This window comes from Erythranthe guttata, chromosome 14 (assembly GCF_056151865.1).
Source record: "Erythranthe guttata isolate IM_541 chromosome 14, IM_541, whole genome shotgun sequence".
Taxonomy (NCBI): domain Eukaryota; kingdom Viridiplantae; phylum Streptophyta; class Magnoliopsida; order Lamiales; family Phrymaceae; genus Erythranthe; species Erythranthe guttata.
In genome coordinates this window covers 22096532-22114566 of record NC_142546.1, presented here as the reverse complement: position 1 = coordinate 22114566, position 18035 = coordinate 22096532, and the positions used below count along the sequence as shown (strand labels likewise).

Here is an 18035-nt window from a genome sequence, read left to right as displayed (position 1 = left end):
GACATCCAGATCTAACTGACTCAAGTTGGTCAAAATCACGTTTGAAGTTAAAATAATATTAGTAAAATTGAAATATCAATTTGTGGGCCATGTTTTCTCATTATTAATTAGTAAAAAGAAAATAAATGGACAGATAGAATTGGTCCACTAAAGACAGACAACGATGGATAATCAAAGACTAGTGCAGGTCGGAACTCATAAAATTAAACAATAAATTGAAAATTCAGTATTAAAAAAGGAATAGGAGATTGAACCCACAGAACATTTGTCGCACAACTTGATAATAAATTGGGAAATTGGATTAATTCCTGTCACTTCTGATGCTTCCTAATTGAATTATTGATCGGTGGCCTATTAGTGAGAACCCCCTCTAACATTATTTTAATAAGGATGGGTCCAGCTCATTTTCCTTTATTAGTGAGAAACCCATTTTTTTTGTATTCTCAAATTTACCCTCCCACTATTCACTACTCATTATCCATTAGTTTGATATATTTTTTTATTTTTTATATTTTAATTTTAATTTTCGTTTTTTTATTTATTTCTTCTTTAAAAAATAATATTTAAAAAAAAAAATTATGTTTTTTTTAATATTTTTCTTTAAATATTCCTTTTCTATATTATTTTAGTTTTCAGTTAAAACAACTATATGCCAATAAAACGACTATTATTAAAACGACTATTATTAAAACGACTATTATTAAAACGACTATTACGAAAACAACTATGTTACTGTACGAAAACAACTATATTGTTGTACGAAAACAACTATATTACTGTACGAAAACAACTATATATCTGTAAATAACACCAACACAATTTCAACAAAAAACAAACATCCAATATACTATTGATTGAACACAAAATTAGTCTTCAATATAAGAATTCAACCAAAATCTCCAACTAAGGAAATTGAGATTCAAAAATTGGGTTACAAAAATCAGAGAAGAAGAAGAACCACAACAATCAAATAATATTGGCGGTGGTCTCTATTGAAATCTCAAACGCAATATCAACCCTAGCGCCGCTGCGTAGTCTCGTCATTCTCCCTACCGAAAACCCTAATACCGTCCATGACGAGAGAATTCCAGGGGTGGAGACCGCCTTCTTTTCGCGGCGGTGGAGGGACAAACACCGATGGGAGAGAGTAGACGACGACACAGAGACTGAAGATGGTTGGATGGCAGCATCGACAATGCAGAGATGGGGAGGGTTGGAGGCGGCGGTTTATAGAGAGAAAGGGGAGAGAGAAATAAGAGAAATAGATATAACGTAAAATAGGTTTGGTTATTTTAAATATAACATAGAAGGACAAATTAGGTATATTAGTAATGTTAAATATAATATTAATTAAAAAATAAATTATTTAATATAAGGTAGGGGGTTCTCACTAATAATGAAAAAGAGGTTATATCCACCCTTATATAAGTAAATGAATTGGGGTGTTTTCACTAATTATCCCTTAAAACAAACTATTTTGGTACCCATACTATTTGTTAACTATTTATGACCAAATAATTATTATATGCAAGTATTTTTGGTCCAAAGTGTTGGGGGGCCTGCAAAATTTTATGTCGTCGATTTTGGGCCTCAGATTTCATTAGAAATAATTATGCATGTATGGAAAACACTCCTAGCTCCCGCCTGAATCGGTCGTACGCCTTCTCGAACCACGCCCAAACTGGGCGAGCTCCTTCCCCAACCCACGCCCAAAACGGGTGTTCAAAATTGAGTGTGAAAATCGATTTTGAACGCATGTTTTGGGCGTGTGAACTACGCAAGTGCGGAAAAAAAAACCCTAGATTTCGATTTCTTGATGTTTTTAATATGTAATTAACAAAATAAACATTAAATAATTGAAATATAACTAACTTAGAGTTGAATCTACCTTCAAAGTTTCTATGAAATTTGGATGATTTAAGAGGATTTGTGAGGATTCTTGTGAGTGTTGGGGATTTGAGTAAACTTAGAGAGACAAATGGGTATAGTGACTGAAACGATATTCGTAATTTTAGTACCGTATAAATCATTTCGATTGCCTTAAAACTTTTCACAAAATAATTACAAAGCAAACCAACCATCAAGTAAATAGGCTCAGCAGTCTAACTCGGGCCACTTTTCTAAATTGATAAGGCCGCTATATATATAAATTCGGGCTTAAATAATTTAAATAGGCCCAAATTAAATAACGCCGAATAAAATAAAACGAATAACCCCCATTTCAAAAGGAAAAGCAAAAACCCTAATTCCCCAGTTAATTGCTTTTGTTCTTTCTCTCAGATCAGATCGGATCGGATCGGGAATTCAGAATTCATGGATCCTCCCAAAGATTTCTTCATCTCATTTTGTTCAATTACCGGAAAATAAAAAAAATGAAAAATTGGAAATTTCTTCGTTGCTTGATCGGATTACGGCTGCAGAAAAAAGGTAAATCTGTAATCTCCTTGTTTAATATCGATTCTCTCTGTTAATTTGTATTTTTTTACACGGAAAATAAATACTATCTCGTGATTATTTTCATGTGTTTTTAGTTTTTTCCCATTTGCTTTTGTCTTTTTTTGATGTTATTGTTACTATCTCTCTCCTCCCAGTTTCAATTTCTGGAAAATGCCAAAACTTTGTTGTTCTTGTTATTGTTTATCTTTATCTGCATCTCTGTTATAAATGATCACATAGCGTAGTGGATAACGCGTTAGACTCCGAATCTAAAGGTCGTGGGTTCAAATCCCACTGTGATCGATCATAACATTTTATTTTTTTCACTATTTCCTTGCTAAATGAATATTTCAAAGTCACATGTTTTCTTGTTTTTATCTTAATTTCTTGTATTTTATTTTATTTTTTGCCATTTTTCTTGCATTATTCATGTCACATTCATAATTGGTATTGCAATTTGCACATACCTCCCCAACTGTCTAACAAAATTGCTGAGCTGTCCAAATTTGAATCCCCCTGCCTGTATTTCTTCTTGAATAAAAATGACAATGGTGTGAAAATGTTGAAAAGTTGTTTTATAAACCTAATGAATCAATTCTGAAAATATATTATTTGTTTGATAAAAATATTTGATGGTCTGTTGAAATAGAATAAAAATGATAAATATAACATGTATGAAAAAAAATAATTGAGGTAAATTAAAGATCAAACACAATTACCGAAACTCGATAGAGATCATCACAACAAGGTTTTAACATTCATAAATTCAACCAGATTATTTATTTATTTAATTATTTTATGTAATTAATTTGGCTAGTGTAAGTAAGGCCTGGTTTACTTTACCCATAGACAAAATATACTTGTTTCAAGGTTGAAGGTGCTGAGTGTAGATGTAGTCAAGGTGAGCTTCTGCAATAATAACCCTTCTCTTAATCAAGCAATCTTCATTTTGACACTCCTCCATCTGTTTCATATTATTATTTGCATGTTCAGACAAAAAGCAAAACACACACACACACACACATGCATCTGCAAAAAAAAAGATCAAGAATGGTAGAGAGAAGAGGAAATTACGTCAAAAGAGTCGATTTTTCCAATCTCTACGACAGAGTCCTTGCTTTTTATGTGAGTCATGTTCTCATCTACTTCTCCTGCATTAACAAAAAAACTATATGTTATATGATATGTGTGAATATATATATATATATATATATATATATATATATATATATATATATATATATATATATATATATATATATATATATATATATATATATATATATATACCATTTACCTTGTTTTGATGCCAATTTTCTGGCAGTGGAATTTGAGGTAGTGATGAAGAAAGCAAGGAGGAGGATTATAGCTAAAGAATTGAAATTGGGGTTTTTCATAGCTCCTCAAACTCCACTAGATTTTATTCAGTGTGTGTTTTTGTGTGTGTGTGTGTGTGTGTTTTTGTGTGGAGAGAAAAGGTGATTCTTGTTGGGAGTTGGGAGAGGTGGAGAAGAAGAAGAGCATATATAGTATAAATAAGAAAATTAGTATATCATATTACTTGAAAAAGAAAGTCACGGGTTTAGAATATAAAACTCTCTTTTATATATATATATTTTTCAATAAAAAGTATTAAACATTTTATTTCACTTTTTTTTTTAAAGATACATATTTATTTTATATTAACTGATGACATGCTTATCACTGCATCAATTTAAATCCACAAGAATCCCATATAGTATATACTATACCACATATCATATATATATATATGTAGGCTTTTGCTTTGGTCATTGTCAAGTTAGTGGTCCAGGTAACAATTCCAAAATCAATCTGCAAGATTGTTTTTTTTTTTTTACATTATCTCTGCTCAAGTCAAATTTCATTTACTTTAGCCAGAAAAATAATAATAAATAAATAAAACAATTACAATTTGTAAGCAATCAATTAGATCCATGCACATGCAATTGTTATGCAACATTATATATATATATATATATATATATATATATATATATATATATATATATATATAATGTTAAGTGGCAACTCCACCAATCCTAAGTGGAGTGAGTCTTTGAGATAATCACTTTTTATTAGTCTCATTTTGTTGAGATACATACCTAACTTCATTTCTCTTCAATCTAATATTAGTTGTCTTTGAGATAATCACTTTTTTCTTTTGTGTGGCATACAAAGAATGTTCTTTTTTTATTCTTTTTTTAATTATTATTACTACTTGTCATTTAATCATTTTATTTCACTTTATTTTATGTCATCATGTACATATGCAGCTTGGATGACATTTTTTTTTTTTTTTTGAGTAAGTCAAGTCATTACAAGGGAAAGTAGGGGAGGGAGGACTCGAACCCTAGACCTTTTACCCTATTGATAAGGCTAGGTAGATTGATGAGCTGCATATTTATAATTGATGATTATTGTCTATTGAACCCGATTTACTAAGGCCTTGTTTGGTTTACAAAATATGATTAGTTAACATAAGATTAAATAATATAATAAAAACCCAATTATTCTATTGGATCCCGATACGTTCAACAAAAAAACTCCCTAACATGCAAGATAGGTCAAAATAAATCATGATAACTTAGTATTTGGCGATTATATTAGGGATATCAAACATTAGATAAAGTTCAATTATTTAGTTAATAATGACTAATCTCCCCAACCAAACGAGGCTTCAGGCAATTGCCAATTTAACAATAGTTTTCTTAAGTTGGGTTGGTCTAATTGCACCCCACGTAATTGCAATTGATATTTTGTAGGTCTTCTCATTTTGGTAAGTTGATATTCAATCTACAAGATAATATATTTACATTTCAACTAATAAAATGCATGCAGATACATCATGTAAAAACATTGCAGTTAATCCATCCACTCAATGTACTTTCCAATTTCCACCTATTTCACCATTCTTTTCTTTTTAATTTTGGCAAAAACAAAAAAAAAAAAAAAAATTAATCACAAAACAAGAAATCAAGATTAATACTTGAACATTTCTTGCAGCCACCTAGTCTGCACTTGAAGACCAGCATCCCTCAAAGCACTCATAGCCGAGCTATAAAACCTAGCATCCAAAACAGCCCCCTCCATTTTCATATCCTGCAAAAGCTCCACCAACTCAGCGACCCGGTTCGTTTTCGAATAAACCGCAACCATGACACCCGCCATCGCCTTGTCAATCTTGCCACCTGTCATCTTAAACTCCTCGTAATACTCTATACACTTATCGAACTCCTTAACCCTATTGTAACCGCTTATCACACTCGTGTAACTAACCCTATCCGGCACAATCCTCCTCCTCTTCATCTCCTTCCATGTCTTTTCAACCAGCCTCATATTCGACTCCCGCCCGTTCATGTCGAGGATAGAATTGTAGATCCACACGTTCGGCTCACACCCTCTCTGTTTCATCTTTGCCACGAGCATGTTCGCTTCTTTCGTCCGCCCCGTTTTCGCGTAGGCAGCGATCATGCTGGAGTATGCCACCACGCAATTACGGTACCCCTTCTTCTCCATCTCGGAAAAGACCGTTTCGCCCTTGGAGTAGAGTCCGAGGCGGCAGTATATACTCAATGCCGAAGCGTAGGTCACTTGCCCCGGCTCACACCCCTGCGAGATTAGATCTTCGTACACTTGGACCGCCGATTTAGCACCTCTTTTTTTGGAGTAGCCATTTACGATTGCACAAAAGATACAATCCGAAACCCTAATGTTGACCCGTTTCATTGACGCAACAACATCGAGTGTTTTCTCCATGAGCCCTTCTTCGATATATCTCAACACTAACTTCAAGAACAGAGCCGGATCCCTCAGCATTTTCTTGCTTTCGGCTTCTATAAAGAGCTCTTCCGCCATTTCCAAATTCCCCGAGCTCGCAAACGAGCTTATCAACGACGAGTACAAAGAATGGTCTTCGGGTATTCCCTTCTTCGTCATCTCTCGAAAGTAATCGAGAGCTTCGAGAGCTCTCCCTGTCTTGCCCAACGATTCGCAGAGAATCCAGTAAATCTTGGAGTAGTTAAACGGCGAGTTAGGCTGCCCTGTTTTTTTATCGGGCAGTTTCCGATTCTCGAAGTCTCGAAAGATGTCAATTGCGTTTTGGTGCTGGCCCAATTTCAAATAAGCTTCCATTACAGTGTAGTAACAATGAGGTTCTAAATCTAAATCCAGGCCGTGAAATTTCATCCTATGGTACAGAACAACTGTGCTACTGTACATGTGCAACTGGTTGTACCCTTTCATGGCGGAATTGAATGCCAAAACGGCGGTTACAGCATCGTTAGATAAGAAAACATCGAGAAAATTGTCGACGAGTTTCAATTTTCGAGCTTTCATACATGTGGTGATTAATCTACAGCAAGTGGAGCGGTCGGGTAAGACCCGGAATTGGGCGAGATCTTGGCAGAATGAGAATAAGGAGGTCCAGTTGTTGGATCGGGTCAAGTACCTGATTAGGAGCTTCAGTGTGTATCGTTCGGGTCGGAAATCCGGGTCGGATTTGGCCTTTTGGTAGTAATCGTGGGCGAGGTTTTCGGTTTGGGGATCCTTGAACAGAGTGCAGATTAGGGCATTTAGTTGTTTGTGATCTCGGGGTGAATTGAATTCCTGGGGATTGAGAGAGCGCTCGATTACTGCTGCGGCGGCGGCGGCGTCTTCCACGAGCGGCGAGGAACATGATGCGGCGGAGGAATCGGCTCTGGTGGGGGGAGGGTTTGAGTTGAAGAAGAGGAGAGAGATGAAGGGGGAAGTGTTTTTGGTTTTGTTGTTTGTGCAGTGGTGTGTGAATTGGTGGGGTTTTCTGTTGTTGGAGGTTATGCCGGCGGCGCGTGACCAGTCCATGGAATTGTATATGGCCGCCATTGGTGTGTTGGATCTCGCCGGCGAGTGGTGGAGCAGCTCTTCCGATGGAAGAGAACAGTTTTTTTTTTCTTTTTCTTTTTTGGGGTTTATCGTTAATACCTTATCGGCATTGTTGGCATGCAGATTGTGGCTCGTGTGAACCACTAGTTGGGTGACACGTAAGGTGTTTGCAGACTTTGAAATCAAGTCTTTTTATTATTATTATTATTATTATTATTATTATTATTATTATTATTATTATTATTATTATTATTATTATTATTATTATTAATTGTTAGTCTTATTTTTATAATTATTTTTTAAAATATTTGAATAATAAGCTTATAAGCTATTTTGATCACTATAAGATCTTAAATAAAAAAGTGGACAGAAATATTTTTTTAAGATCTTAAATGCTCTCCAGTCTCCATCAACTTATTTATTTGTTTTTAAGATTTTTTTTTTAAATTACAAAAGATTTTAGATGGTGTTTGCAAACGCTTTTCCAAAATGATTATGAGCTTTTTAATGTTAAAAAAAACTGATTTCTAAAAACAAAAAGTTTATAATCACTTTGGAAAAGGAACGAATAAGCTCTTAAGCATATCATAAACTCTTTTCAACAACTTATAACTTGTAAGCTTTAAGCTTAACCAGACACCCTTGTACTATTAAATATCTTCAAAGTCACCGGTTTAGAGAATTTACGTTTTTTTATTAATTATTAAACTTAATGGTAATGATCATGGTTGTTAAATATTGAATCGAAACGAAAATCATTTTATAGAAACAAATAGTAGATTGTAAGAGGTTTATTTATCTTAAAAGTTGATATAACTATTAATTCATTGGATAATTTAATAAATTTTATGAGATAATTATATAGAATTAAATAGTGCATTCCATATTATCACAAAGCGACCAATACAAACTGCTTTTCCCGATAAGGTTGCCGACCTTATAGACACTTCAAATAAAGCCTGAAATGCACAAATTACCGATAATTTAATGTGGGAGGTGGATAGAGAACGAATTATGGAAATTCTGCTGGGATGTTTGGAAGCAGAGGATAAATACGTTTGGCATTATTCCAAAAATGGAAATTTTAGCGTGCGATCATGCTATCACAATAGCATCGCTACAAATGGCTACATGGGTCGAATTTCAGAAGCAAATGGTAGTGATTTTCACCAAAAAAAAAATGAAAATTCATTTGGAATTCAAAAGTGCCCCCAAAAGTTCGAGTTTTTCTCTAGCGAGCTTGCTCTGATATTCTAACGACGAACATAGAATTGTTTCGAAGAAAAATTGCTCCACGCTTCACATTATGAAATGTTGTAAACTGAGAGACATTTGGGGAGATCTCCCATTCTGTTTGCAAGATGTGAACACTAATTTTCCCAACTTTAGTGCCTGGCTGTGTTATCTTCATATAAACCTAAGTCGAGAGGCTTTTGAATTGGCTGCTACAGTATGTTGGAGAATATGGTATCTTCGTGATGTTGAATTATTTGGGGGTTTAAAATGTGTGAAGAATGATATTGTTGGATGGAGTATGAATTTTCTTGACGAATATCGTAGGGCTTCTATATGTGAGGCTCATTCTGGTACACCTAAAGCTGCCGCTTCCAAGTGGTCGCCTCCGCCGGCTGAAATTATCAAAATCAATTTTGATGCAGGTTTTTCTCAGGAAAAAGAATACTTCCAAGTGGCTATGGTGGCGTGGAATCATAATAACCAGTGTGTCTGGTGGAGTATTCGTAAGCTTCAAGGTCGACCAAAGATAGCAGATGGAGAGGCCCGAGCAGCTTTACACGCCATGATGGTAGCTATTGATCGAGGATGGAGAGAAATTATGGCTGAAGGTGACAGTCTCGAGCTGATAAATGCTCTTCATCGGGGAGTAGATGGCATGGAGTCGTTCGGGGCATTATTTCTGAGTGCTTGTCCATCAGCAAAACTTTTCTTACCTATTCCTTTTCATTTGTTAAAAGAGATGGGAATTCTTTAGCTCCCTCTCTTGTTCAACAAAATGTAATAGATATGATGGAAGATTATATTCTTCCTCAATACTGGGAGAAGTTTATTTAATAAAATTGTTTTTATTTGCCTTCAAAAAAAAATTGGTGGCTCTAGAACTCAATAGAAACATGGTTTCCTGAGATTATGCTATATCGGAGTATTTATACTAGGTATTCGTTAATCGTAGATGATAATAAATAATCATCCACTATGCATAATTACACGTGTGTGTGATTATGTTTAAATCGGCGGTCTAATCACACGGTGTTAATAACCGGGTGCACTATAGAATTTCCTTTGATTCTAGATTCTTTGTAGTTGATATATAATTTTATCTATTGGGCCAGAAAAAAGTTATAAGGCCCAAAAAGTTATGACCAACCCATACTCAGTTGTGCAACTAAATGTAAATGAATTTTCGATTTGATGGGCTAATTCGGAAAATGGGCCGAACTTCGTAACAACTAACAGTTAGGTGCAAAATTAGGGGTTGTCTAGTGTCCGAGAGGGCTGTATTTCTCGGACCCTAATTTTTTTAATCTTCTACGTACAAAACACTTAAGTTTTAATCTTATCCATTGATTTATGTGTACGATGTAGTACAACCTAGTACGACATTAGAAATTTAAAACATAATGTACGAGTCCAGTAAAAACACATCGTACACCACCGTACACACATTGTACTTTTTATAAATTACATTTTTAACCTTGTAAACTCAAATAAAAAAAATATCTATTAAGATATATTATAATAATTATAATTAATTAACAACACTACGCGATTAAATAAAAAAACATCACAAATTTTCTTCCCTAAACGAAAATCCCCATCTCGACAAGCATCCACTTTTCACGAAGAAATCAAAGATGATTTATTGGAAGATTATGGTTTGAAAAGTACAACCCTCTTGGACCTAGACAACCCTGCAAAATAATAAATAACTAAATAAATGTTCATGAAACACACCCTGACTCTTTCGACCTCGGTAATAAACACCTAGTGGATCTTCTGCTGCCACGTGTCTTTTTTTGTATTTTATGATATATTTTCTCGTTAAGTTTTACATTTAGGGGTTTTAGGGGAAAAAAAAAGAAAGATTTACCTAGTGTTTATGACCGGGTGTAGGGTCGAAGAAGTCCAGCCACCCCCACCGCCCCCACCCAACCACATAATGAGGGCTGGTCTTCCAGCCCTGTACAATACGTGTATATGAATAATTCCAGTAGTATACATATATGTAAATAAAATAAAATAAAATAGAATTAAAAAAGAAAAGTAATTTCCATAAAATGAAATTGTGTGTCAACTACCACCAACATGAATCCTTTCCGGCCCCACCTACCGGCCATCAAATTCACCTACCACATACACACATCCTCCTGCCCTTTCACTATATGCTTACCAAACACTCTCTTCTTGATTTATAATTGAGTCCTTGACTAGTTGTATTATTATTTATTCACACTAGTTTATACATCCATATAACCATGTGCCAATTTTTTTTTTTCTTTCAAACTAATATTTTTAAATTTCAATAAAAAAATACCGTTCAAAATAATTAATCCCTTGCATTAAATAAATTATAAAAGTGGTTTCAATACTTTAATTTTAGCTAGTGGCCTGCATCAAATCACCTGGAACCACATCACTAGATGTTGCAATTAGTGTTTGTACAATATCATCATTACATCAACGTGTGAGAAATGCAACAACATGAAAAATAATTAACAAATAAAATAAAAAATAAAAGAAGATTTGTTCCAGATCGTGATATATTTATTTTCTTTGAATATACAACACTGTTCACTTGTAAATGTACAAGCTTAGCCCCACATATTGAGGGCCTATACGATTCACACACAACAATTCATTAATTAATTAATTGATTAATTAATTAACTAATTAAATTTAGACCACAAACTTATACTCACCTACCATTCTTGCCTCTCTTTCACACTATTTCCAGTCAAAATTTAAAAATATTAAGGAGAAATACAAAATTCAAATACACCCCCCTTGTGTGACTTAATTACGTTTTGTACCGGGGTAAATAAATAAATAATTAATTAATTAATCGTGGCGAGAGGAGGGGGTCCACGGTGTCATATCCATGGGGTAGCTGCCGAGTACCCTCAAGAAGGACGTGAATTCCTGGACCTCCGCCAGCGCGTTCTGCGCACGCGCCTCCGCCAAAGACGCCTCGAAGTCCACGTAGAACATGTACTCGAAGTGCTTGGCCGTGCCGACGTTGGCGTCGTCCACCAGCCGTATGGGGCGGTTCCGGTGCGGCCGCGACTCTATCTTGGTGAGGCTGATGTTGCGGAATGCGAACGCCGACAGCACCTTGAACAACACGCTCGTACCCTTGTCGTGGGCGAAAACAATGCTGGTCTTGAACGGCCGGTCCGTCCGGGGTATTATCGGTTCACGTGCCAGCATCACGAACCGGGTCACGTTGCCCGAGTCGTCCTGGATCCCGTCGGCCAGGATCTGCATCCCGTAAAGCTCGGCGGCGCGTGCGGAGGCGATCGCCGCCGTGTCGCGGAGGTTGTTCATCGCGATGTACTCGGCGGCGCCGGCGGTGTCGTCCACCGCCTCACGCGCGACGTTGAGGCCCATCTTTGTGAGTGTGTGCTCGCATTGGGAGAGCGCCTGCGGGTGGCTGATTACGCGCGTGAGGTAATCCTTCCTCACGCCGGGGAGTGCCAGGAGGCAGTGGTGGACCGGGAGCTGGACTTCTCCGACTATGTGGAGGCGGTGGCGGAGGAGGAGGTCGTAGTTCCGGTGGATTGAACCGCCCAACGAATTCTCCACCGGCAGCACGGCTCTATCGGCTATCCAGAGTTCCACGGCTTGAAACGCCACCTCGAATTGATCGCAGGGGATGGCTTCGCAATTTGGATAAGCCTTGCCGGCGGCGGCTTCGCTGTACGCGCCGGGGACTCCCTGGTAGGCGACGCGGAGTGGAGAGCCGTGCATCGGCGCCGGCGATAGATCTGTGATGCTGAGCGGCTTCGGGAGCGGGGCGGGGTAGCTGGACGATTCCTTGACGGGAACGAGGCCGAGGGTGGGGTGGCCGTTGACGGCGGAGAGACCGTCGGCGCCGCCTCCGCTCTTCTCTGTGTCCTGCTGTTGGGAGACAACTTTGCTGGCGAGAATGGCGCAGGCGCTCTGCCACTCGTGGCGGGCCCTGCCTACGTGGCCGCCGTAGGTGGAGTTGGAATTGGCGTTGACGCATTGTATGAAGAGACGGCGGGGAACAACAACCACCACCCGGTGGTGGGTCAACCCGAGACCCGGTGGTGGCGCAATTCGGGTCATGGACTTCAGATCTAAAGGGGAAGAAGAAGTAATAGATTTCATAGTTGAGGGGTCAAAGTAGAAATAGAATTAAATAGAAGGGGTAAAAAGAAAAGGAAAGAATGAGCATGTACAGTTCTCCGGGAGAAGGGAACGTGCAAGCTGAAAAACAAGGGAAGAGAAGTGAAGGGTTTATATATTGGGAAGAAGATGAGCGCGTGAAGATGGGCGCGTGAAGTTGGTTTTTTGGTCAATATATAATCTCATACCTACCCCCTTTCAATTTTCCTTGCCAAATTTGTAATCAAGACTATGTTCAATTTTCTCTTCTAATTAATTTGTAATTAAGACTCTATATTCATTTTAACAAAATAATTTTTCAAAGCACGTAAGATAAAATGTTTAGGTTTCAAATTCATAATTTAAAATCATCAAAATTTGTAATCAAAGATGTATGTATGTAATGGATGTATTGTGTATAGTCTAGATTCAACCTCTATGATTACACAATTCAAATTTTATTTTATTATCCATGAAATCAAATTATCATGTATGAAAATTGCTATCGTGCTACATACTCTAGTAATTGATTAATATTAGATTTTAGAATACACAACTCTTAACAAAAATAAATTTAAATTCATCATGTTACGACAATGTTTGCATTCGTTTTAGAGGTTATTTTCACTTTATTTTGGTGAAATATATTTTGAGCGAATTAATTGGAGAATGTTTGTTTATAATTAAACACGAAACGTTGTACCAGTGAAAAATATATTGTGACAGAAGAATCTGAAAAATAAGGGTTTTTTGCACTTTGCACCCTTAAATTACACCATTTTGACACTTTGCACTCTTAAATTGCAAGATTGGCAGATTGCACCCTTTAAATATAAATTGTTTAGCACTTTGCACCACAAATCACGTTTGGATTAGAAAACTTACCTGCAACTTGCTGGGAACCTAGAAGATGGACAAATTCATAATTTTCTTATTATCTATCCTCTTCCCTCAATTCTTAATCACTGTTCCACTATTTGTATATTTCATCCATTCAATCAAAAAATCCTAAAATCGTTTTAGCCCTTATTTCAATGGTAAGATCGGTATAAATACTAAACAATAATAGTAAATCACTTTTTTTTTTCTTTTGCGTATGAAAAATAATATAACTGGAAATTTTAGGTCGAGCCCTCAATTTTTTTTTGAATTGTCAAATGACAAAATAAGGCTACTGAGAAGTTTATTTGGTGATAGAAAGGTGATGCCTATTGGTTTCATGATGAGGAGATTTTTGTGCTCCCATTGAATAGTTTGGATCTACAAAATTATTAAAAAAAATAGCGTTGTCATGGAATAAAATTTAATTTTCTGAAGGTGTGTTATCGGACTCTTGTCTATATATTCCTACCATTCTTGAGTTTTAGTTCAAAATTTACATATTATGGCAAATAGAGATGGCTAAGAAGAATTTATGATTTTTTGATTAATATGACGAAATATAAAAATGGTGGAACGATGATTAAGAATTGGGGGAAGATGATAGATAATTAGAGAATTGTGAATTTGCCATCTTTCAGATTTTCAACAAGTTGCAGGTAATTTTTCTAAGCCAAAAATGATTTGGAGTGTAAAGTGCCAAACAATTTATGTTTAAAGGGTGCAATCTGCCAAAGTGCCAAAAGGGTGTAATTCAAGGGTGCAAAGTGCCAAAAATCCAAAAAATAAAGTAATTTTGTTTAATACAAACACTTTTTACCGTAGCAGTGAATTTTATTTTTTACAATGGCAGCCAAATTATGTCTAAAAGAAAAAGAAACTTTATAATTTGTTTTCAGAAACTCTTAATAAACACAAATTCATTTAAAAGAAAGAATTAAATTAAAACATAACCAACCATCGTCATTAGAATTAATTATACATAAGAATATTGTATTAGGCAAGTAATATTACAAAATTGGAAGTCGTTAGACGTTAGGCATGCTTTAGAGGTGTGTGCTTACATAGGTTAGGCACTGCCTATATTTGTGTGCTTTACAACATATATACTTTCTACATTTGAAATATATTTGCATTAATACTATTGTTTGGAATTTGAGCTAATTTCAAATTAATATTGCATTTGTGTAGTTTATAATTAATTATATGTTGCACTCAATTTAACTCTACAAGTAATATTTACTTATACGTGCACCTGTATACATCGAAGACACAATCTACGTACACTCAACATATATACGTGCGTAATTGTTTGCAAATCTAAAGTAATACGATACCATGTTCATATTTAACTCGATGTAGCATCTATAAATCATGTATTTGTCGACTTTAATTAATTCATAATTTAAACTTTGCACATCATTTATTTCAAAAGACAGTATTGATGTATATTTGAATCTGTCCACTTTAATTTCTTATTAGTATGTGACAAAGAGTTCGCTAACAAAAATAACATCTGCGGTTTATATAACTTTCTTCAAAATCTATAACATATAAGATATTTCCCAAATTAAATGAAAAAGACAGCTGCCCTAAAATTGTAGGGATGCAAATAAATGAAAATGACACAAACAAAAATGGTTGGGTGGACTTCCCATCGTCACCATTATAACTAAGGTAGCTTAACCAGCTGAGACGACTCGTGAGCTTGATGAGACGACTCGAAAAAAACTGGAATTTGAACTCGAGCTTTTCAGGCTTGAGTTTTTTTTTAGTTATTCGTGAACTAATGAGCCGCCGGTCGGGCCTTCCTTTTTTTTTATTTAAATAATATATAATAATATAAAATTAAAAAATATTTATTAATTGCAGTTCATTATTTATTTTCTTATTTTATATATTTTTAATAATAAAAAAAAACAAAATGAGTTTTATTAGCACCTCTGTGGCATTATGAACGAATGGCAACTTGACACGTGTAATGACGATCAGATTCATGATGGGCTCACAGTACCCAAGCCCACAGAAAAAAGCGGGTAGAAGCAATTTTTACTGGGCCGCAGAAAGCAACGGCCTTTCCAGTTTTATCAATAAATAAATTCATTCCATATTAAATTTACAATACTATATGTATAAATTTCAATATTAAAAAAATTGAAATAAATAATTAAATCAAATGTGTGTACATTACAAGTTTAGTATCTATATATAAGAAGTAAGAACTTATAATTTAAAATAAAAGGAGTACAACTTTTAGGTAAATTATTTTAATGCCTTTTTTTATGAACTACAACTGGAATAAACTCATAATACGATTTTAGTTTGAATAAAATGCAATTCATCGTAAATCGGGTTTTTTTTTTGAAGGAAAATGGGCCTGTGAAAAAGTAATATTATCCGCTCATTTATCGTAAAAAAAAATTATTTTACATTTCATCTAATAAAAACATTTATCTACACCAATTCGGCATAATTAATTGTTGTATTTTATAATTTCATTGAAATAATTCATCTTTAGAAGATATAAATAATTGTTCACCAAATACATTGAACTAGCCCCTAATTATTATCGTGTCACAATTCAAGAATATATTTCTACAACTATATTACAAATATTTGGAGAATGACAAGCATTAAACTCTGACCAACATTGACTCCCTACAGAACAGCACAATCATTGTTTAATAAGAATAAAATATTATTCATAATAACAATAATAATAATAATAATAATAATAATAATAATAATAATAATAATAATAATAATAATAATAATAAGGGTAAATTACAAATACCCCCTGAGGTATGGTCAAATTATAAAAAAACCCCTATTGTTTGGATAATTGCATCTACCCCCATCAACTATGATTTTTTCTTACACCTCCACCCTTATGGTGCCAAATTCAACATAATCATCTAGATTTCGTGGAATGTGCTCTAGTTTGTACTCGTTTTGTGTAAAAATACAGTTTTCGATGCACCACAAACTGATATATACAAGCTAAAAAATACATATTATGATCATCTTGTTTCATAATGTAGAGTTTGAATGAGATAAAACAGGTACAAAAGTGATAATATTCCATATAATCTCGAAAATTCCACTAAATTTGAGGAGTTGAGGGGGTCGTTGTAATTATCCAAACAAGAGGGGTGTTTTTGTAATTTAACCATACCTCAGTGGGGTGTTTGTAATTTACCCTAATAATAATAATAATTATTATAATATTAATACTAATAATAATGGATGCGACAAATATAAATATAGTTGTTGGGCCGTTGGCAAAATAATTGGGAAACACTGACCTTACCATCTGGCCTCCGCTGCTCATGATGGTATCCCGATTCAGCTCAATACACATCAATTATTTTTTCCTCATTTTTACAATTATTAAACTTGAAAATAAATATTTATTACTTTAAAAATATTTGAAACATCTCATTTATTTAGAATGATTGAGATGTAGTTTGCAAGTTCATTGAGCCGAAAGTTAATCGAAAAAACTCAACACTCGATGTAATATAACAAGTATAGTTTAGGAAAAAAAAAATTAGTATAGTTTACTGTAAAAAAAAGAAAGTAATCCGCGTATTTATATTTTTAGATGAAGAAAGTAACATGTATGTATAACACTCGAGGATATGTGAGAATCGTAATTTAAAGAGATTTTTTTGTGAAACGAGATTTTAGACCGCGTGTATATCTTGTTTTTATTTATGATAAATTGCACTTAAGCCCTTGTGGTTTGTTTTTTTGCACATGACCCCTTAATTTTACTTTCGATTAAGCGAATAAAGATGTAGTTTTAAAATTTTCCACTTCTTAATGAATAATAAAAGGGGGAAATAACGATTGTACATCGTGTAACGTAAAATGCTTAGGCATTTAATAATCTTGTCGTAAAAAGAAATAAATAATAAGCATCAATTTGTTACTCTTAATTAATGGCTGTTGCAATAAAGAGGAAGTACAATAAATATGCATGAGTACATATTTATGAAAAGACACACAAAATTAAACTGGAAAAAACAATAATGTGTTGGTCCTCAGCTTTGACTGGTCAATAGAAGTTGGTCAGCAGATTGGGGTTTCATTTGGTCAGCAGATTAGGAGAGTTGGTACCTAGCCTTTATCAATAGGGTAACGGTCTAGGGTTCGAGTCCCCCCCTCCCCTACTTTCCCTTGTAATGGACTTGAATTTACTTAAAAATATACTACTTATTTTCTTCATATTATTCATACTTCTTACCACTACTAACTAAAAGTGCTATTTCTACGGCACCATTCAACACGGCGAAACACGACTTTACCTTGCCAAAAATAATTCTCCCACCAAAACTATGGTGTGTGATGGCTTTGTACTAAGAAATAGTAATGCATTTGAATCAGTATTATTAAGACTATGAGCATGGTCAAATTTATTTGGCTACGATAAAAGAAAAAAAAAATCAATTTTTTTTTTAAATGGGTTGAAT

At 34.8% G+C, this 18035-nt stretch overlaps 4 protein-coding genes, 1 long non-coding RNA gene and 1 other non-coding gene across 6 annotated transcripts; 3 read left to right on the top strand and 3 right to left on the bottom strand.

The window, feature by feature from the left end:
• The first annotated feature begins 2666 nt into the window (after positions 1-2666).
• On the top strand, positions 2667-2739 carry TRNAR-CCG (transfer RNA arginine (anticodon CCG)). The gene has a single exon. It is a non-coding gene; the product is annotated as a tRNA-Arg (tRNA).
• A 370-nt stretch (positions 2740-3109) lies between these two features.
• Positions 3110-3873, bottom strand: LOC105958860 (putative phytosulfokines 6). Its single transcript, XM_012982864.2, has 3 exons — positions 3734-3873; positions 3511-3587; positions 3110-3400 (listed from the first exon to the last, which is right to left on the bottom strand). Exons 1-3 carry the CDS (start codon positions 3831-3833, stop codon positions 3302-3304), a joined length of 276 nt encoding a protein of 91 aa, XP_012838318.2. The 5' UTR covers positions 3834-3873; the 3' UTR covers positions 3110-3301.
• Positions 3452-4083, top strand: LOC148765445 (uncharacterized). The gene is made up of 2 exons (XR_016029597.1): positions 3452-3561; positions 3761-4083. It is a non-coding gene; the product is annotated as an uncharacterized LOC148765445 (long non-coding RNA).
• Positions 4084-5228: 1145 nt separating this feature from the next.
• LOC105959078 (Pentatricopeptide repeat (PPR-like) superfamily protein) lies at positions 5229-7472 on the bottom strand. The gene has a single exon (XM_012983101.2). The coding sequence runs from the start codon at positions 7315-7317 to the stop codon at positions 5437-5439; it is 1881 nt and encodes a 626-aa protein (XP_012838555.2). The 5' UTR covers positions 7318-7472; the 3' UTR covers positions 5229-5436.
• Positions 7473-8623: 1151 nt separating this feature from the next.
• LOC105973998 (uncharacterized) lies at positions 8624-9307 on the top strand. Its single transcript, XM_012999041.2, has one exon. It carries the CDS (start codon positions 8624-8626, stop codon positions 9305-9307), a length of 684 nt encoding a protein of 227 aa, XP_012854495.2.
• A 1768-nt stretch (positions 9308-11075) lies between these two features.
• Positions 11076-12846, bottom strand: LOC105959077 (arogenate dehydratase 1). The gene has a single exon (XM_012983100.2). The coding sequence runs from the start codon at positions 12682-12684 to the stop codon at positions 11392-11394; it is 1293 nt and encodes a 430-aa protein (XP_012838554.1). The 5' UTR covers positions 12685-12846; the 3' UTR covers positions 11076-11391.
• Positions 12847-18035: the final 5189 nt, after the last annotated feature.